This window comes from Staurois parvus, unplaced genomic scaffold (genome assembly GCF_062004578.1).
Source record: "Staurois parvus isolate SC_StPar_1 unplaced genomic scaffold, SC_StPar_1.0 ptg000352l, whole genome shotgun sequence".
In the NCBI taxonomy this organism is placed as follows: domain Eukaryota; kingdom Metazoa; phylum Chordata; class Amphibia; order Anura; family Ranidae; genus Staurois; species Staurois parvus.
In genome coordinates, this window is record NW_028318148.1 from 2,919,101 (window position 1) to 2,941,812 (window position 22,712).

At 42.1% G+C, this 22,712-nt stretch overlaps 1 protein-coding gene across 1 annotated transcript in view; it reads right to left on the reverse strand.

Moving 5' to 3' along the window:
* Positions 1-22,173, reverse strand: part of OLFM1 (olfactomedin 1) — a 78,162-nt gene extending 55,989 nt beyond the window's left edge. Inside the window, exon 1 of the mRNA XM_089684684.1 lies at positions 21,612-22,173. Within this exon, the coding sequence (XP_089540810.1) occupies positions 21,612-21,677 (66 nt within the window). The 5' untranslated portion in view covers positions 21,678-22,173. The remainder of the gene's footprint in view (positions 1-21,611) is intronic.
* Between the last annotated feature and the right edge of the window lie 539 nt (positions 22,174-22,712).

The window sequence follows — 22,712 nt, forward strand, 5'->3', positions numbered from 1 at the left end:
GTTGTTGGGAAGAGGGCTGTGTTTCCCTCAACAAAGCACCCCTCCCCTCCCCCCATGTTGAGGTTATGTGGCCTGGTGTGGTTGAGTGGGGCGCTCACCCCCCCTCTTTCCTGGGATGCACGCTCGGATAAGGGTCTGGTATGGACCCCCACACTGTTTTTTTTTTTTTGGCACAGCAGATAACTCCTAGTTAAGGATGCAGTGGCCACTTTCTCCTTAATAACTACAGCTATTCACAATGAATATGGATAATTTTCAAACAAATTAAAAAATGACATCACCTGAATGAAGCAAATTAACAAATGCATTCATTAGAATTTTTTTTCAGATTCATTGCCATTTGTTTCGATGTCCATTCAGAAATTCGAATACATCCAAATCTCCAAAAAATGAATGCAATCAAACCAAATCACACATGTGTACATGTCATGCCTGTGTTAACTTGCATGAGCAGGAGAGCGACAACTGCATCAGAGTAATTCTGAGATTTAGAACATGGCGATCTGTAGAACTGGGAATGAAGCTAAAATTCAAATTTCTGCTTTTCTCTTGGGGGAAAAAATACTGCCTATTGCCACACCTCCTTCTCTGTATGTCATAGCTGCATAGGGCTGCCCCAAAACACAAATCTGAAGTGGCAGCAGCTTCCTATGTTTTACTGTGTGCTGGCTCTTCTGCCAATCAAGACAGCAGAACAGGTGGACACAGACACTTAGTTGGTAAGGGCATCAGACCATATGCATGTGTTTTACCTGCTACCCCTACTGCAAAGAAAGTCAGTAAAAATGATGTTCGTATTTAGTTCTCTCAGCAAATTTCTCTTCAAGATTCTGCTCTTCCAATAGAGCAGAGTTGTACTTTTCAGTGATGAAAGGCGTTGTGTGAGGCAGCAGAGCCTCCGAGCATAGAGAAAGCGATCCTCTGCATCTGTCAGTCTGATCTCCGGCCAAGAGCATTAAGCTGCTATTATCTCCTCATATTCCTAATCTAACACCAATCAGCCTAATTCTATTATGCAGAATCTACAACATGCCCAAGAGCGGCTGTGCGATTAGCCCTGGTCACACCCAGTCTCAAAGGATGGGCGATCTGTACAGTTAGAAGTTTCAGCTCCCTGCGATCTCCATAAAATAGTCTGACTGGAACCGGCGATGAATATTTCAGCATGCTGCACTTACCATTAAATATTTGTAGGGTCTGGCTCTCTGCAGCCACTAAAACTTAAATGGATTCAATAAAGCCTGCGGAGCTGCTGGTGATACAATGTAACAAGCTGCTGACCCAAAACCCAGCAAGCACCCATCAGCTCTGCCATCAACTCAATCTGGCATGTTATACTGCACATTATTTTCCTTCTCCTGCCTTTTGTACTGATAGCTGACCATACATATACCATTGAACCTTTTATTAAAGATTAGGAACAGGCAAGGTTACAGAGAACACAAATGTGGAATGATGACTTCATGACTCCTCAATGTCTGTCCCTTTTTTTTCCTTCTCCCTACACTTTTACCTACACAGCTCTTTCTTCACTCTTATCGTTGTCCAACTCCATGCTGCTGCTTATTCTTATACCCCATAAAGAAAAGTTGTGAGCAGAAGAAAAAGGTGGCTGCAGCCTACCTTGCCTCCATTTAGACTAACATTTCTGTTTTATGAAACCAGTAAACCTTTTCACACTGGTGGCCATGCATCTAAAAAAAAAAAAGACAAGCCTCCAGTTATAGCTATTTCTTTTACTTTAAACACTTCCAAATTGGGGTTGCTGATTCCTCAGAATGTTGTCAGTGCAATAAAGCCACCAATAGTTTTTATGAACAATGTTACTTGTAGAAATTTGATGGAACAGTGGAATCCACAACAAGGCTTTCTCTTTGTACCTAGAGACACAGTGGGATTTGGTTGCTTTTGGCTAAACTGCTTCAAGCACTGGTGTGTTTATTTTATTGTCTTTTGGTAGTTTAATGCAGTAGTAAACCACGTTACAAAAAAAAAAAAAAAAAAACTGCCCCCACCCCTCAGGCTAAAACAAAAAAAGGATCTCTTCAGCAGCACACTGTCATTGATCATCTGACAGGGATTCCATCTTCACCCAGTCTTCCTTCTGGGTTCAAGGGCTCCAGCCATTTGAATGGTCATGCCGCAATGACCTCTCCCACGCATGCGCGTGGGTGTCACAGCTTTTTCAATGGACAGCATGTTACCCATTGGGAGTGCAGTGCACATGAGCCAATGACAGCAGCTGCTACACATGTAAATGTCTTCTAAAAGGTGCACGTTTAGGAGATATTTACTGTATATATGGGTACGCCTTATTATAATCTTGCCTGTAGGTACAAGATAAAAAGCATAGTGGTGTATTACCACTTTACAATGACCCTAAAGGATATCCCTTATTTCCAAAAATAATCCATACACTTCCACTACCTAATGTTCTATAATCCTATTTTTTATGAAATATAATATCTTACTGTATTTTCTGCCTCTTTTTTTAACATCCTGTGAGCTACAGAACATCTTCTTTTACCCATCCATTCTGTTTGCGTGCAAAGAGCAGTGCGTGTTGAACTCATGTGCGCTGCCAGTGGCGAAACTACCAGGATCGCAAGGTCACACTTGTGACCGGTCCCTGCCATTTTGCCACTGTGGAAGGGCCCCAAGAGCCCAGACTGCCCCCCCAGTGGGGTTGCTGGCTTCGGGGCTCTGATCTGAGTCTCTCACACAGCCTAGGGCCAACACTAACAGTTCCCCTCTCCCCTGCCTCTCACAGACAGGAAAGGAGAGCTGATCTGCTACTCCTCCTCTGTCCCTCTCCTCCTGTGTCTGCCCCACCCACACTCCAATCCACGGTTGTGTTGTCTCAGAAAAGGGGATGTGTGGGCAGGGAGCTTGAAGCCCAGCAGCCGGATGGAGAAAGGTGCAAACTACCAATGCCTGAGCCATCATTCTGGGGTGAGCTCACTCACTCGCCATCCAGCCATCAATCGTGAATGAAGTATCCCCCCCTCCCTTCTCTCTCCTGCCTCCCAGTGGGTACACTAATGTAAGAGGGACACCAATGTGAGGGGGGGCTTTGATGGCCAGACTCCCCCGTACATCAGAGCTCCCCTTTACACCAGAGTCCACAGCATGCCCCCTTACTTCAGAGCTGCCCCCTCAAATCAGGGTTCCCAGATCACCCATTATATCAGACTTCCCCTTTACAATCGAGTCTACAGCAATCCCCTTAGTCTAGGTGGACTCTGATGTAAAGAGGGATATGCAGACTGTGATGTAAGAGGGGCCAAAGTGTTTGGGTTTGGCTTGAAGAAAGGTGGCAACCGTATCCAAGATGGCAAGAAGGGGACCCACTGCAGAACATGTGAAAGGGCCCAGCCGCAGAACCATATTAAAGGACCCTGGGCTCGGAGGAAAGGGGGGTGTCAGGGGGGTCCTTTATGGTTTCTTGAACAGGGGCCCTGAAGGTTCTAGTTACGTCTCTGTGCGTTGAGCAAGAGAGAGAGAGACAACAGAGAATGAACATAACCACCCTCAGAGGATCAGCCAATACAAGTGAAGGGATGGACACTGCTCAACCAACCCCAGAAGTCCAATGTTAAGGAATGGCCTCAGCCGCCGTTCTGGCCACACCCTCTGATGCGTTTTGTCCTGCCCACCGGGGCTTGGTCACAGAGGTCCTCTGACACTGGAATTGCTCAGACTCGTGCTCCCCTCTTCTTATTTTTACTTCCATCCACAGCTTGGAGCAGTGCCATAAGGTATACTTTTCACCTTCTAATAAGTTGGGTTACAGCAGCAAAAAAAATGGAGATTTGGAAGAAGCCCAGAGCAATAGAAAGTACTTTTTTAGTTAAGGATACTGTACATACTGGAATAAATTTTTTTTTTTTTTTTTTGAGTTTAGTGTTACTTTATTACATACAGTCATGGCCGAAATTGTTGGCACCCTTGATATTTCTCCAGGAAATCATGTATTTCTCACGAAACGTATTGCATTAACACATGTTTTGCTATACACATGTTTATTCCCTTTGTGTGTATTGGGACAAAACAAAAAAAGGGAGGAAAGAAAGCAAATTCGACATAATGTCACACAAACCTCCAAAAATGGGCTGGACAAAAGTATTGGCACCCTTTCACAACTGCGGATAAATAAGAATGTTACAAGCATGTGATGCTCCTGTAAACTCACCTGGGGCAAGTAACAGGTGTGGGCAATATAGAAATCACACCTGAAAGCAGATAAAAAGGAGAGACGTTCACTTAACCTTTGCATTGTGTGTCTGTCTGTGCCACACTAAGCATGGACAACAGAAAGAGGAGACGAGAACTGTCTGAGGACCTGAGAACCAAAATTGTGGCAAAATATCAACAATCTCAAGGTTACAAGTCCATCTCCAGAGAACTAGATTTGCCTTTGTCCACAGTGCGCAACATTATCAAGAAGTTTGCAACCCATGGCACTGTAGCTAATCTCCCTGGTCGTGGACGGATGAGGAAAATTGATGAAAGATTGCAACGCAGAATAGTCCGGATGGTGGATAAGCAGCCCCAAACATGTTCCAAAGACATTCAAGCTGTCCTGCAGGCTCAGGGAGCATCAGTGTCAGCGCGAACTATCCGTCGACATTTAAATGAAATGAAACGCTATGGCAGGAGACCCAGGAGGACCCCACTGCTGACACAGAGACATAAAAAAGCAAGACTACAGTTTGCCAAAATGTACTTGAGTAAGCCAAAAGCCTTCTGGGAAAACGTCTTGTGGACAGATGAGACCAAGATAGAGCTTTTCGGTAAAGCACATCATTCTACTGTTTACCGAAAACGGAATGAGGCCTACAAAGAACAAAACACAGTACCTACGGTAAAATATGGTGGAGGTTCAATGATGTTTTGGGGTTGTTTTGCTGCCTCTGGCACTGGGTGCCTTGACTGTGTGCAAGGCATCATGAAATCTGAGGATTACCAAAGGATTTTGGGTCGCACTGTAGGGCCCAGTGTCAGAAAGCTGGGTTTGCGTCCAAGATCCTGGGTCTTCCAGCAGGACAATGACCCCAAACATACGTCAAAAAGCACTCAGAAATGGATGGCAAAGAAGCGCTGGAGAGTTCTGAAGTGGCCAGCAATGAGCCCAGATCTAAATCCCATTGAACACCTGTGGAGAGATCTTAAAATTGCTGTTGGGAAAAGGTGTCCTTCCAATAAGAGAGACCTGGAGCTGTTTGCAAAGGAAGAGTGGTCCAAAATTCCGGGTGAGAGGTGTCAGAAGCTTATTGATGGTTATAGGAAGCGACTGATTTCAGTTATGTTTTCCAAAGGGTGTGCAACCAAATATTAAGTTAAGGGTGCCAATACTTTTGTCCAGCCCATTTTTGGGGTTTTGTGTGACATTATGTCATATTTGCTTTTCTGCCTCTGTTTTATATTTGTTCCAATACATACAAAGGGAATAAACATGTGTATAGCAAAACATGTGTTAATGCAATACCTTTTTTGTGTGAAATACTTGATTTTCAGGAAAAATATCAAGGGTGCCAACAATTTCGGCCATGACTGTAGATGTCTGATAGTATCTGAAAATGTTTCTTCTATGGGATAATTGGTCTCTTTTCTTTTCCACAAAAAATATCTGACTAACAGTATCGATGGTGGCAGTCTTTACATGTTTCCCTCTTTCCAATCTCAGAAAATGAGGAGGTTTGCTGATTATTATATCATATATACATCATAAAAATCTGGTCCATGCTTAATTTGCTGACAAAGAAATGATTCAATAAAGTGTCAGCCTGCATGCAAAACTGCCCAGAGTAACCAACTTTTGGAACTATAAGGCTCAGCATGCACTGAACATTTTACACTGTAGCTTATGGTTCAACTGCATCTTATGGTTCAACTGCATCTACAAACTGCCCAGTCCTGCTGTATAACCTTTTATTATCACAGCCTAATGGTGAGTAAAGTGTTTTATTACATTTCAACCGAGAAAGCAATTTCAGCTAAACAAGCCATGGCGTTCCTAAGCGGTGCCATTTGAAGCGAAATGATGTTGTATTGGCACAGGGGTCACTTGTCACAGCCCATATTGTCCTTCCAGACATTGCACCTTCCTACAGCTGAATCTTTCCATCGACATCGGGTTTCGCCCCAGCTGTTTGGGAGATTTCTACTTCCCACGCCTTTCACTGGTACAGATAGCAATTATCACAGTTATATTTAGGGTGGAGGTGTTCGTTATTGTCAGCAGAGCTGTGATTTGTATCCTGCAGGAGGTGTGACTTCCCCAGAAATGGAACTAATTTGTGACAGAACGGAGGGCCTGGCTACAAACGAAACTCTGTCCTGATCAAAATGGCTTCAGTGTTGATACAAGTGAGCCTGGAGTTAAAATATCTGACCTTTTTCTAAAAAAATAAACAATACAATCATCTCTGAACTGTCAGTGTGTGAAGGGTTTGACCTACTTCTGACATTGGATTGTTAGAACACAGAAACATAGTGACGGCAAAATACAGACCAAATGGTCCAAGTCTGCCCTATTTTTTTTCTTGTTTGTTTTTTGTTTTGTTTTTTAATTTACTGTTACTTTTTCTGTCTGAATATTTTTATTTTAGGTACTTATATAGTGCTGTCAATTTACGCAGCGCTTTACACTTATATATTGTACATTCACATCAGTCCCTAACCCTCAAGGGGTGTACAATCTAAAGTCCCCTAACTTACATTCATACATACACATACTAGGGACAATTTAGACAGGAACCAATTAACCTACCAGCATGTCTTTGGAGTGTGGGAGGAAACAGGAGTACCCAGAGGAAACCCACGCAGGCACAGGGAGAACATGCAAACTCCAGGCAGGTAGTGCCATGGCTGGGATTCAAACCAATGACCCTAGTACTGCCAGGCGGAAGTGCTAACCATTTAGCCACTGTGCTGCCCATATAGATTTGTTTTATCCCAAGCATGTTTCAATTTACTTACGGTTGACTGACTCACTACCTCTGCTTGAAGTCTATCCCAGACATCAACTACTCTTTTGATGATAAAATAGTATTTTCTAGATTAGTTTTGAACTTTTCTCCTGCTATTTTGAGGTGTATGTCCTGGTTCCATAATGGAGATACTGCAATTAACTTCCCGAAGTCTCTCCTGATTTTTGTATCCCACAGACCTTTCACCGTTTTTGTTGCCCCTTTCTGAACTTGTTCCATGTTAATATTTTTTTTGAAAGTGGTTTCTCAGTGTTTGAAGTAACTGCCAATGTCAAGGCCAAAAGACCAAAAGTGAGATTGTTCATATCGACTGTTGATACTTGTGTACAGTTTTTGAATCATTGTTCTGTCTCTTTACTGTCTGTGCACTGCTCCCTATACTAAAACGTACCAGATTTGTTCATCACTATGAATAAAGTGGTTGCAAGTCAAGGTGCCCTGGGCCATGAAAGAGAAATCTTTATAGCTCAATCTGTCCATCTGCGGGTAAGATTGGAAGACTTCCTGTGGCATTGCTACTCCCAGGGCTTTTTTTTTTGCCAGTGGGATGCAGTTTTGGCTCCTGCAGTACTCTATGTACTCACATGGAATGCTTGGGCATGAAAGCAAACACCCCCAAATATCTCCAAATAGAGACTCCTATATACTAATAATATTGTTTAATTACATCCCTAGCTGGCACTAGGTTGTTGTTAGCATTACTGAATGCCAGGCAGAGGCGTAACTTAAAGCAGAACTTTACCCAAAAGGGAAAGTTATGCTCGTTTGGATCCCCTTTCTCCTATATAATTGCCCCCTCCTTTTTTTTTTTTTTTTTGAGGGGGGGTACCTGATTTTGACAGGTACCCACTTTCACTTCCCATTAGATTTTTGAGGTGAAGTTCACCCCCCCTTCCCCTGCAGCTTTCTGGGACACGTCATAGTTCCCAGAATACTGCAGGACCATTCACAAAGCGCAACACGACTCTCATATGTGCAGTGGGAAACTGGTAATGAAGCCACAAGGCTTCACTGCTGGTTTCCTTTACTTAAGATGCCAACGCTAAGGATCCAAAGCTGATTGAAGAATCTGTTTGGGTGAGGACATCGCTGGATCCCTGGACAAATAAGTGTCATACTAGCAGGCAGCAGCTTCAGTATTTGTAGCTGCTGACTTTAAATTTTTTGGGGGGACACTGGAGCTCCTCTTTAACTGCAGCTGATCCACAGCTTTATCTCTGCAGAATTACAATAACTCAAATTAAACAAACTGTATTTATCTGAAAGTCACCTGCGGCGATTTGTTAATAGATTGGAGAAAGACATACATCAAACATACTGTCTGAGATACTGTGCACTTCTCTGTAAACTCAGAATCTCAATGTATTAATTATGTAGAACATGATGAGCATATATTTAGAAACAGCAGCAGCCATATATATTCTCTATAATATCAGATATACACACATCATCACCAACGCAAGACATCACACACATCACAGTGCAACACCCATACATACAAAATAAAAATTAATACTGGGAATTACACCCAGCATACCGTACAAGAAAAGTTACTGTATAGAGTCAATACACACCGCTTAAAGCTGAGTACCACCCAAAAGTGGAAGCTCCACTTGTTTAACCCACCCCCCACCACCTTTCCACAGTCCTCTGGGACACGTCACAGGTCCCAGAAGACTGATGGACCAATCAGAATGCACAGCACGACTCGCACATGTGCAGTGGGCACAAGAAGCCACAAGCTGCCACAGGATGGTGCCCACAGTTGACATACCAGCGCCAGGGAGAGGAGAGGGAGAGAAGGGATGGTGCAGGTGAGCATATTGCTGGACCCGAACAGAAGAGTGTCTGTCTAAGTCAGCAGCTACAGTTTTTGTAGCTGCTGTCTTTTAATAAACACAGAAATGACTGGAACTCCGCTTTAAGAGCAAATACTGTGAATTGCACACAATATACAGAACTATGACCATAGTACTGTGCAACACCATACATATTGTACATAATACAAACTGATTCTAAGAATTCCACCGCATACAGAACCAGAGAAGTAGTGCTCTGCCGCATCTATACATACATAACACAAACAAATCATAAAAATAATACACAGCATACAGAACAAAAGTGGTACTGTGCAGCTTCCATACGTACAAACCAAGAACAGAAACTGAATGTTGCACTGTTGCATACAGTACAACATCCATAAATACGGAATGAGAATGGATACAGAGGATTACACCCAGCATTAAGTGCCACTGTGCACCATCTATACACACAGAATGAGATAAGATAAAGATAGGTATTACATCCAGAAATGAGTGGTCATGTGCAGCATCCTCATGTCCAAAATAACTGAGATACACCCAGAAAGAAAAGTTGCACAAAATAAGGGAAAGCAAATTTTAAATTGTGCAACATTCATACATATAGAACAAGAGCAGATACTGAGAATTATACTCTTCATTAAGTACAACAGAAGGGCTACTGTGCAGCATTCATACATATAGAAAGGAAGATGCTGAGAATTACAGCAGAAAAACGAGAAAAGGTCATGTGCAACATTCACACATAGAGGAGAATAGATACTGAGAATTATACCCAGCATACAGAACGAGAAGTGCTACTGCGCTGGGTTCATACAGATAGAACTAGAAAAGCTACAATTTCTGGGGAAATTGTGTGAAGTGTTCTTGCCTCCACCAGTAGTCTACAACTCACACTCTAGCTTTTGTCATTCTGCTGCCTGCTCACACACCTGGGTTCCTATGGCAACTCACTCTACAGCAAGGGCAGAGAAGAGTGGTTAAAAACAAACTGCTCCAACTTGCTCACTTCACTGGCGGTTGCCATCTTCAAACGTTTGTAGTTTACAAATCCTACACCAAAGAGCTTTATATTGTGAGAATCACAAGACCCAGACCTACATTTTGATGCATAGTATGTCTCTGAAATATTAAAAATTAAGGCACAGTCGCAGTTTAGATATTGCCCTTCAAATTTCAGGTGTCTAGAGTGGAGTTTCAATGAATGTCAATGGGCGGCGTGAGTTGCAAACAAATGGCCATATTGTGAAAACTATCAGGACTATGGCTTAGCCGTGGACATTTTTAGTGGCAGCAGGGATAGCTGAATGTTTTTGATATAAGATTTGTGTAGGTGGGCTTGAAAATGAGGGAGCAATGGCAGTTTAGAAATCATGTCCTGATTTTTCAGCTCACACTCTAGCTTTTGTCAGCTCCCACTCTAGTTTTGAACATTCCGCCATTCATTCCTATGGGACCAATTTCACCACAAAAATGCCGATATTTCGTGACCCATTTGGCGAACCGTTCCACAAAGTAATAGCACACCAATCGGGAACAATCTGCACGTTTCGGTATATTACTGTCTATGTAGTGTAAAAACTGTGGGAGGAGTTAGGGTGGTAAATTTGGCTATAATAATAAGAATATATATGTGAGATAACAGTAAGTGGTTTTGACATGCAAGAACACTTAATAAGAGCAGACACTGAGCGTTACACCCAGTATACAAAACAAAAAGGGACTGCTACTGTGCAGCACAGATATCGAGAATAACACCCAGAATACAGAATAAGAAGTTGTACTGCGCAGAATTCATACATACAGAACACGATTATAACAGATTAGTGACAGTAACTAACCACATCCAAGACAAGAGAAGTCTTTATACTTACAGAACAAGAGGTGTTACTGCGCTGAGTTCATACAGGCAGAATAAGAACAGATACTGAGCATTACACCCAGCATACAGAACAAAAGGACTACTACTGTGCAGCACAGATATCAATAACACCCAGCATACAGAATAAGACGTGCTGCACAGAATTCATACATACAGTATACAATTATAAGAGATAAGTAAGAATAATCGACCACATCCAAGACAAGATAAGTCTTTATACATACAGAACAAGAGAAGTGATGCTGTGCAAAGTATTTGCAGAATAAAGATGGATACTGAGAATTACACACTGCACAAGCAACAGGCCAATGCTGCGTGTTTTCTCTAATATACTGAAGTAACCAATTACTACGATTATATCCAATAGCTAAACAAGACGAGGAAACTTGATTTTCTCATGTATATTTTGAATTGAAAATTAAGCTGAAAAGAAACAATGATAAATATATACAAGAGAATTCAACATTCACCAATATATAGAACTAGTTTTCAACTACCCATGCCATCTGATGACCCTATCAGTTTGTAGTGTAGTGCTCTGGCTTTTGTATTCATCCCTCTCTTAGCAAATGAGAATAATCTTCTGTAATGTGGAGCCATATTAAATATTATCACTCAAAGCTGCTGTGGGTCTGATATAATCGGATTGGGCATTACAATGGTGAGCTCTCTGTATGGCGTGCTTTTACAACCCAGAGAAGGTTAAGTGAAGTATTAGCTTGGGTATTGTATATATCTATCAGAACAGCTGAAGGACGCAGAGCTGTGGCAGGTAGAAAGAACATTGGCTGCTGCACATGTTCTGACTGCCTGAAAGCTGTGCCTGTCTATATTCAACCAACCAAACCTAGACAGTCGTACATTCTACAACAGAAACAGCACCCGTGTCTGTCCACAATTAATGTTCTTATTAGTGGTGCACCGAAATGAAAATTCTGGTGCCGGAACCAAAAATTCAGGATGCACTTGGCCGAAAACCAAAATGGATAGTTTTTAAAAATTAATATATTTTTCAAACGCAATTTTCTTTGGAAAAAAATACACTTCAATGATTAAAAAAGCACAACATATAACCCAATTTTTTGTAAAATATGAAAGATGTTACGCTGAGTAAATGGATACCCAACATGTCATGCTTTAAAATTGCAGACGCTCATGGAATGCTGTCTACTGTACTTAAAAATCTCCATGGGTGACGCATTAAAAATTTCTACAGGTTACCAGTGCAAAGTTACAAAAGAGGTCAAGTGCTAGAATTATTGCTCTTGCTCTGACGTTCGTGGAGATACCTCACATGTGGTTTGAACACCGTTTACATATGTGGGCGTGGCCTACATATGAGTTCACCACTATGTGCGAGGACAGGGGCACTTTAAACTTTTCTTTATGTTTATTTTTCAACACTGTCCCTTAAAAAAAAAAAAGTAATTTCTATTATCACAAGAAATGCATGCATCCCTTGTGATAGAAAGAAGTAGTGACAGGTCCTCTTTATGGAGAGATATGGGGTCAATAAGACCCCACATCTCTCCTCTACAATATAAAGCATTAGATCAAAAAAAGCATTGATCTAGTGCTTTAACTACTTGCCCTCCTGGGGATTTACTCCCCTTCCTGACATGGCCATTTTTTGCATAACAGAGCTGCGTTACTTTAACTGACAATTGCACGGTCATGCAACGCAGCACCCAAATTACATTTACGTCCTTTTTTTTTCCTTGGAATTGAGCTTTCTTTCAGTGGTATTTGACCACCTGTGCGGTTTTTATTTTTTGCGCTATAAAAAAAGTGACAATTGTGAGGAAAAAAAACCAAAATTTTTTGCTATTAAACATGTCCGATAAAGAATCAAATTTCGCCATAAATTTAGGCCAAAATGTATTCTGTCTTTGCTAAAAAAAAAAATTTCAATACGTGTAAATTAAATGGTTTACATGAAAGTTTTAGCGTTTACAAATGGCCGTATAGATACTGGATTTGTTTTTTTTTTTTACTGGTAATGGTGGCGATCAGCGTCTTACAGCGGGACTGCAGGACTGTGGCGGGCATTTTGATACTGGGGGTAACTGACTTTGTGTCACTGACATCCCTAGTGACACCAATACAGTGATCAGTGCTAAAAGAAAAAAAAGCATCGACACTGTATTAATGGCACTGGACAGGAAGGGGTTAACATGAGGGGCGATCAAAGGGTTAACTGTGTGCTGTTTGTGTTTTACATGTTTGTGCTGTGCACAGCCATCCAAAGAAGCGTGCATAAGCTCACAGGGAGAACTGTATTGTTTACATACAGTTCTCCTCCCCGTCGAACATGCTCAGCAATCACCAAAAGCTGGTGAGTAATCACCAGCTGGGACCCGGTGATTGAAAGCTGCGGGCGCAAATGGCGGCACAGGTAGGGTGCACGTATGCCTCCTAATTGGAAATGCAAAATCATGTATATATACGTGATTTTGCGCACCTGTGCCGCCCTGTAGCAGTGCCTGAAACAAAAAATGGCCTTGTTTACAAGGCACCGGACACTGGAATCAGAAGTGATGTCGCTCCGGTCCTCCAAGGGCATAGAAATGCGTGGAGGCCATGTTTCCTTCACTTATCTCTATGCCCAGCGCTGGGATCATTCAGTGGTTTCTCAGTTAAGGCTGAGAACCACCGAGGTGGAGTTATTTTCAGCACCTGTATTGGTACTTATTTTCATATCGGCCAAAGGCCGATTAAGGGTGTTTTTGGACAAAATGTTTCGGCCACTGCAATTTTGGTGCATTCCTAGTTTTAATTTTACATATTAAATGAAAAGCCAGCTTATATATTACATAATCATGTAAATCATGTACCTATGCAGTTCTTGGTTGTGTTCACAAATGTTTGACACAGATCAGCCCCTGTTGTAGCCTCTGACCTTTTTGAATTTGTACAGTATTACAATATATTAATGTATATTGTAACAAATCAGGAATTTATTGAAGCAGAGTTTTACAGATACCGACAGGTCCACTTTAAAGTGGGTTGACTGCTTTTTGTATTTATCACAAGTAAGACCAGTTTGTCATATCCAGATATGAAAAGGTAGCCCTGTCAGTGTTGGTGTGGCTTTTGTGTTTAGATAGGGATGGCATTTAACACAGATGTCACCTGCAGCTGGGACCTGCAGCATCCTCACCCTGCCTTCACAGACAGCAGGAGGATCTTATCATGACATTCCCACATTTGCAGCTTTGATTGGAAGGTCCATGTCACATGAACCTTTACTAAAGCTTTAATTTCAAGTATTTAAAATACATTCTTTCCTCTAAAACTTGGAACACATGCATTTAATGTGCATTTGCGAATAATACGTGTTGAGAGCATAGAAAAGGTTAATACTGATTATTGTGTGGTTAGATTACACTTTATACTTCATGAAATGAGAGGCAGCAGCAAAACCCTATCCTGCCCAAGAGGAATTTACAGATCTGTGAGCGGGTGTGCTGCGAATGATTGTCAGTAAAATGCCTTCCGTGGTCGCTGTCACAAAAACAAGAAGCATAGAAATTGCAGCCAACAGGCTCATTGTGAAAATAAGTGACACAGCTGGGAAAAGGAGGGGACATGACCAAGTGCATTCTGTAACAAAGGGCAGTACTCTGAGGGTGTTTGTGTCCTACATTGATAGAAATAATTGTTTTGAAAGCTTATGTTCTAACCAGGGGCAGACTGACCATTTGGAAACTCAGGCACTGCCCGAGGGCCCGGGGTCAGTATGGGGCCCCATGAGATGCCCCTGGTACCTTTTTTTCATAGGCTTTTTTGAGCTTGGGCAAGGACACAAGGGCCCCATGATCCCCTATTGCCCGGGGGCCCCATGAGTTGTCAGTTCGCCCCTGGTTCTAAGATAATTACAGGAGCTACCATTGACTTGTTTCCAAATCCCACCAGGTACTTTCCGTCTGATACTCCTACACACCCTTCCAGACGTGGACAAGTATCCTTCGGTCATTCACATTGCCTCCTTCCTAGTCTTTGGATTAGCCAGGATATTATGGTCGATAGAATTGTTAAGTAGTTTTATAAAGCTCCCAGGTGACAGCAGAAAGGATGAAAATTTGTACTTACAATTTGGACGGTTTGCCTGGATAGTGAAAAGGTGCTGTGTTGAGAAGACTGCATTTATTAAAGCTTCATAAAAGATTGGCTGGCCTAAACAGTGGTCAGATTTACACCCAGTTACACTCTTGCCACATGATATTGGCTCAGATGAATTTTACATACATTTTCTGGATCTACAAAACTGTACATTGGTAAATACCCAGGATCAAAGCATTGCTGGAGTCATAGTATATGATTGGTGAGAGGGTAAGCTTCTCAAAAGACACAAGAATGTAAGCTCCTCTGGTGTAGACTGATTTGAATGCTATGATGTTCTCTGTACAGCACTGCAGAATATGCCAGAGCAATATAAATAGAGCCTGGACACTGATCTTGTTAGTATCTGTCCTGCCTAATGAGGAGAGAAGTGGTGGTTTGTTTCTACAAGTGTGTGAGATCATATATAAATGTGTAGTGCAGTGTAAATCGGACAGACAACAAGCCACTTTCTAAAACTTACTGCTTCTGGAAATAATTAATTTTGAGCTAATGAAAACATTTTTACCAGAATTACTATGAAGATTTAGTATTGGGAGACATTGTTTCTACTAAAATGCAACTAAACATTGGTGTTGTTTTACAAAAGGCAAATAGGCTGTGCACTTTGCAAGTGTAGTTGCACTTATTTTTCCCAGAGCTTAGTGAATGTGACAAAGCTCTTCTGATTTACAGCATCCAATCATGTGCAAGAAAAAAAGCATTTTTTTTCTTGCACCTGATTGCATATTTTTACAAAGTAGAGCTTCACCACATTCACTATACTGGGGAAAATAAGGGTAACTGCACTTGTAAAGTGCACAGTCTATTTACCTTTTAGATAATCATCCTCAAGTTTGCCTACTAAAGTAGACAGGGTGGGTAAAGTTTAAAATCCCTGTCATATTTTTTCTCTGCTTTTGCTGTTGGCCAATTTTCAGCTTCCAGTGCTGTTGCACTTTGAATGACAATTGCACAGTCATGCAACATTGACCCATATGAATTTTTTATAATTTTTTTCCACAAAAAAAATATAGCTTTCTTCTGGTGGTATTTACTCACCGCTGGGTGTTCTTTTTTGCGATATAAACAAAAGAGCAAAACATTTTTTTTTTTAAAAGTTTCTTTGTTTCTATTATAAAATTTTGCAAACAGGTAATTTTTCTCCTTCACTGATGTGCGTTGATGAGGTGGCACTAGGCACAGGTGGGGGGCACTGCTGGGCACCGATCATCAGGGCACTGATCATCAGTGCTCTGATGATTGGTGCCAATCCCTCCTCTGAGAACTGCCAGTTCTTGGCAGTACTTTCCTCACACTGACAGCGTGAGGAAAGTGCAGCCGATAACCGACAATTGCATTTCCCAGTGATCAGTGTTTCATTGGACACGGCTGATCACATGGCAAAAGGCTGCTGTGATTGGCCTTTTACCATAGCATGTAATCAGCTGTGCCCATAGGACACAGTGATCATGGGGGGGCCCAGGGGAGCACGTTCTGGGAGGATGTCTTATGACGTCCTCCCAGAACTGGCCGGCCGCAGTGAAGCAGTCATACGGCTAGCTGCGGTCGGCAAGTGGTTTTTTAAACCGAGGGAAAGACTCTCCTAATTTTCAGCAGAACAGATGCCTTCATTGGAAGATTTCTCCTCACCTCTGTTACTGGGACAGTTGTCAAATTTTGGCTTTCTCCTCACTTTCTGTAATACATGGTGATTATCCCTAGTGAGGACACAGCAGCTAAAATGTAACCACCAAAGACTAGGAATAAATGTTTTGGCACAGTTGGTCCATCTTCAGGTCCTGCAGGTCCAGCGACTATCATTGTTTCCCTCAGCATGTTGGTAGAACATTAGAGGGACTGTTTACACCACAACGCAGTGCTGAAAAGTTTTGTGTTTTTTTCGTGTTAAAAAAAATTGGGTACTGCTACGGGTGTCAGTGTATTCCTAACGACGCCCTGCACACAGATCACAAACGCAATGTGTATGCCTTCACCAGATCGCATGGCACTGCAGTACCATGCAATCCAGTTGCAATGCTTTTTTCAAATGGATCAGTTCACATCAGTTTTTCATCACTTTACATCTGTTTTTCATCCGTTTACATCAGTTTTTGACCATTTACATCCGTTTTCATCCATTTTTGTCCATTTACATCTGTTATTAACATCCATTTTTAATCCATTTACATCCATTTTTGTCCCATTTTTTTAACGAAATAAAAACAGTTTTTTCTTCTGTTTAAAAAGAAAAAAAAAAAAAAAGAATGCGGGCATTAACGGATGTAGACAGATGATCATCCGTTTGCATTCGCTAGTCCATAAAAATTCATGGGTGTCCGTTTTTCATCCGAAAACTGACAGATGAAAAATGGACATACAGAATGCCCATGTGAAAGGGGCCTTTATGTTTATTGAAAAAAAATTTTATATAAAAGCATAAGAAAATGTTTTGAACTAACTAAGAAGGTATAAGGCAGCAGGAATGTATCTGCTGAGACAATGCATTTTTAAAAGTAGTGCATGCACTACCTTTGGTGTGATTTCAGCCCATTCAAATGAATGGGCTGAAAATTGCACCACACTAAATTGCACAGGAACGCAGACTGGGTTCCTATGCATTTCAGGTGTGAACCAGCCCTGAAAGTCAGCAGAATGTCACCTAAAGTCACCCCAGCCCTAAATTTAATTCCCACTTCTAGTGCTCATTTGAACACATCTTTTAGAGTTAACCTATTCTGGGGAAATGACACAAATGAATGGCTGGCATCATAAGTTGCCAATCTTATGAGGAAAGACCAATACAGTAGCCTGACTTTAGAGTAGACACTCACCCTGTTGGTTAGCTGATAGACCTATTGCCAGGCTTGAGCATATGTCACATGAGTTCAATGAGGATGAGTGGGTTTGTGAATAAATCTAAAGAAACACTAACGCTCAGAAAACTATTGCATTTATACAGGAGTTTCAGGAAATGCCACTGGTGCTGCCAGTATGGTTCGTCTAATTTCATGGTGCTGTGAAACCTATGATTCCAGACATGAAAATGCTTACAGCATTTCCCTTCTCCCTAGTTTAGTCATACATTATACTCTGTAATAATATTCATTATGCTCTGCAGTTCTTCCACTTTCTGTGTGGTCAGTGAGTTTTGGGATTCTGCATAATTTTATAGCAGATTTTGCTATGTATAAAATATAGAAACGGTGTTTATTTGCACGCCATAATATTGGTACTATTCTTGGCACTGCCATAGCATCTAGTACCCCATTGTAAAGTGTGTCACCCAATCAAGAGCACTGCATATAGGAAGGTTTATAAATACATGTTTATTTACAGAATAGTGGTCCTATGGGAAGGCCTTGCTGTTAGCCATCACCATAAAATTTTCTTTTCCGCTACCCCCAAAGTGTGCCCAGTTCCTCAAAACCCCACATACTGAGCTGCTAAACTGTCACAGGAAATCTGTCTCTATATGACAGGTTCATGACATGTGTAACCCAAGGATGGATCTAGTTTGTCAAAGTAAATTCATCATAACAGTTTAAAGTTGTAGTAAGTAATAAAATCATATTAAAAGCAGAAATGATGAAGATACATAACATGACACATGCCAGGGGTTATCTGGTAGTCACTCGTTCTTACAGGGGATACATGTTCTAGTAAAGTTATGATATATTTGGTCATCCCATGCTGGCACAGTGCAGTGCAGAATAAGTTAAGAATAAGTAACAGCAACATCAAAGTGCCTTTTTTGGGGGGAGCTCCAGTATTATTGGGGGAAGATATGATGGATGGCTGCTGGCATGAAACATTGTATGTGTTTGGTTATCCTCACCCCTTCCCTTTATGAAAAGACAAAATATAAGCCTCAATATTTACTGACTGAAAGGCATTTGTGAGAAGGAACTCAACCCAAATCCACAGCTGATCCAGAGGAAGGTAATGTAGAATAGTAACTGTGGTCAGGATATTACAGTGTAAGCTTCTCTGGAGCAGAGACTGAAGTGTGTGGTTGTGTACTGTACACAATGTCAGATCTATATAAACAAATGATAAAAGTATGTGACTGGTGAAACAGAGTGTAAGTTCATTTGGTGAATGTCTCAATGTTCCCTCTACAGTTCTGTAGAAAACGGCAATACATAAATGTATAATAATATTGTGACTGGTGGGAGATAAGAGTGTAAACTCCTTTTGATCCTGAGACTGGTGTTCACTGTACAGTACTGCAGAATGTGAACTGTACAGCTATATAAATAGAGCCTGGACACTGGTCTTGTTAGTATCCGTCTTGCCTAATGACAAGAGAAGTGGTGGCTGGTGGTTTGTTTCTAGCAGCGTGTGAGATCATATATGAATGTGTAATGTAGTGGAAATAGGACAGAGATTGATGTAGCCCTGCTGCTCATGTCCAATTACCTCTGCAGCTCGGTTCTGTGTGTGCAATAAAGGCCAGCATCCTCCTGCATCTGAAAGTCACTTTGGAAGATCTTTCCTGTGTTCTTCTCGGCACGGCTCCCTGCCAGCCTGAAAAATCCCTGCTCAATGCTCAGGTAGCAATTTATTTGCCTCTCCGTCTCTCCACTCATCATCGGCGCTTCTGTACTGCGGCGAGGCGGAGGTGCATGTCCGGCTGTGACACTGATTGTTAGACGATGCCGCGTGCAATTGTGCATTACAGGGGAGCTTGTACTGTACCGCCTGTCCCTGGCAGAATAATATGCTCAACTTCTTGGGGTTCTTGTTTATATCTGTGTTTAGAATTAAGCAAGCTGTTCGCTGACGGTACACGAATGCAGGATATCCATTGCTGGCACATTTTAACTCAAGTGTTTACATCGATCAGACCCGCTCAGGATGTTGGTTAAGCAAGCAAAAGCTGAATATATTAAGTCGGCCTATTCTGCAGCCACCTCACTCAAATTCTGAGCATCTGTTCATTAACTGAGTGCTACTTTACATATTGCACTGAATGCTCTGCAGACAGTTTTTACTGTAGGCTATATACAGGTATCACAAACAAGCTGTCAATCATCGGATTCAATCACAAATCACTGACATCCCCATCTGTGGTACGCTGTAACACTTCCAAGCGACACTGTGCACGTGAGGAGCACAGTATCCCGTAGCAACCTACCTACCTACAGTCATCTTTGATCTCGTTGCCCTAAATGGTGCTGAAACTCTGTTGCTCTGGGTATTGCACTTTGCACATCATCACAGCGATGAGGTGATACTTTTTTTTTTTTACTTTGTGTAGCATTTATTGGTAATATGCTGCAAAGTATTTGCCAACTGAGCCCTCCCCTCTCCCTAGATTTAAGATGCGATACACCAGCTTATGATTTTGAAATCTAGATCTGATAGGGATCAGTTTCCTGGCTTCCATAATCTCATTAGAAAAGTGCAAATCCTCCCTACTTGACTCCTATTTGGCTAATCAAACAAATCTGTGCAGTTGGTGGTGTGTTAGCTAGCAACAGATAAAGTTCACTTGTAACCAGCCAGCTAATTGCCCCTTAGATCTCTCCACCACACACACAGAAAGGACATTTAAATGTCACCGTCACTCAATGGCAAATAGGAAGATGCTGAATGGCAGTGTCTGTAGGAGTAAAACTGGACACATGATATCTGACACTATTTTATTCTAATACCTCCAGAAATTTTATTCCAGGTTCTATCGTGGTGTCATTATCCCATTCAGCCTGGGAGATGCATCATATCTTGAGGAGGCAATCAGGCAGCATGCACAAGATCTAAAGACTTTCCCACTTTTATCGATATTGTCCTATCCACACACACACGCTGAGATTTGTTTGCTGTGCAATCACCTTAATGATCATTTCCTGAGATATGGCCAAAGTGTGAGATTTTCTTGAAATACCACCAGATTACACTATTGCTTGTATGGAAAGATTGTGATAGTACCACATACTAGTCCACTTGGTTCTACCATTAAACACAGGCTCAACAATTCAGCTGGATGCAATTAAAGACTGACACACACACTCTGAGATCTGATTACAAGATACTAAAAAAATTCAACCCTGTGCTTTATTTTATTACCTTTATACAGATACGACATTCTGCCACAGTGCACACAAGCTACAGCTGTCTTTTAAAGGTTTGGGAGGGCAAGCATAGCTGCCAAAATTTCCAAATAAATTCCAGGGACATTCCATTACTAAGCTGGTGTGTTTTTAAACTCAAAATGCTTGGTTTGGCACCAGTGGGCCTTCAAAAAATGATATGCTCAAATGGAGTATGATTGCCTAACTGGAATTTGATTTGGGTTTTTTTGGCTTTTAAATGCAGGGCAGTAAACATTTAAAAGCCCCAAGAACACCAAAACATGTTTCCAACTGATGACAATGTGTACAGTGAGGGATTTCTAAGGCACAGCTGGTCTTGAAAACCAGGGACATTTTTGAGGGATAAGTTTTCCAGAACGGGAATTGACCAAGGAGATTGAGGTTGGTTAGCATTTATGGTAAAGATGGGGCGCTAACCATTTCTGCCACAACATACACATGGCAAATGGTCTTTGCCAGGCTCATCCTTCACTACAGCCATCCAGCAAAACCGGCAATGGCCTCCTACGACCTCTGAACTGCCCAAGAAGGGGGAGGCAACAATACCACCACATGCCCCGAATAAAATTCCAGAATTGCCCCAGAGATTCGGGCAGGTATGATTGTAATTGAAGCGTGCAAGCTTGGACAGAAGAGCTGGCTGGATGGAACGCAGAGAACAACCTAGCGCTGTGCTGCGCTCCATCAGAGGAAAATGAAAGGATTGGCAATGACCTACTTGGGTGAGTTCGGTGCCCATCAAGATGAGGAGGAACAGGCTCATAAGCTTGCTTGTGGGTTGCATCGCTGGGTGCCAGGTTCAGCCGTGACAGCAAATCCTCCTTCTCAGGCTGCCTTCTATCTCTTTGCCGTCTCCTCGGTGTGCTTTTGTTCCACAGCCGCCCGTCTCTTCCGTCCTTCCACTGCGTCTCAGCTGCCCTAGGAGACGAGGCGAGGAGTCTGCTGTGGAAAGTGTCCACTTTGCATATTTGTTCTCTATCTTGATCCGTTGCTATCTCCTTGTGCCTCTGTACGTGTGTATGCCTTATTTAATGGCTTCCTTGACTGAAAGGCATTTGCGAGGAGGAACTCAACGGAGCATAAAACAATGGTGTTGCTTTTGCCAAAAGTTTGCCGTGAAAGGAAGGTTAGCGGTTGAGGGAGGAAGGAAAAACAAAATTAGAGAAGCGGTGGTTAGCAGTGATGCAGCTAGTGAAAAGGTACCACAATTTTCCCTCAGAGGGCTGGTTTTTCTGCCAGCAGAACGCAGCCTGTAAGCCTCAGCCTGATTGGCTATTGTACAGTGCTTGCAGATTGGCCTTTTAATATTTGCCTGCCCGCTGGACCTGTCAGTGTGTCTGTGCAGCCTCGCCTGTGATTGGAGGCAGTGCGATGCCTCTGCCTCTTGCCTTTTGTTCCTTTCTCCTCCAGCAAGAAGACACAGATTGCAGGAGTGAATAGCTGGGATCACACCAGGCTGTCCTGCACATTAGTCTGTCATTTATACCGTCCTGCCCAGCGCTGAACAAAGAGCCTCAGACACAGATGGGGGGGCGCATTTGTTCTTGTGAACACATCTCTCTAAGGTCTCAGCATCAGGATTTGGCTGATAATACAATCACTGACAGCTGCCTAAGTACAGCCCTCTATTACACAATGTGTATCATGGATTAAAGGGTCACTCCACCCAGTGCTGATATTTTGGTTACAGGTAGAGAGCTGGGAGACCAACATACCTGCATTGTTCTCATGTTTTTTGCTGACCATTGTGGTCCAGTCTCCCTAGGTAAGCTTCATTTTGGTAACCCCCAGCAGTAAAGCAGCTAGAGGAATCTGGACC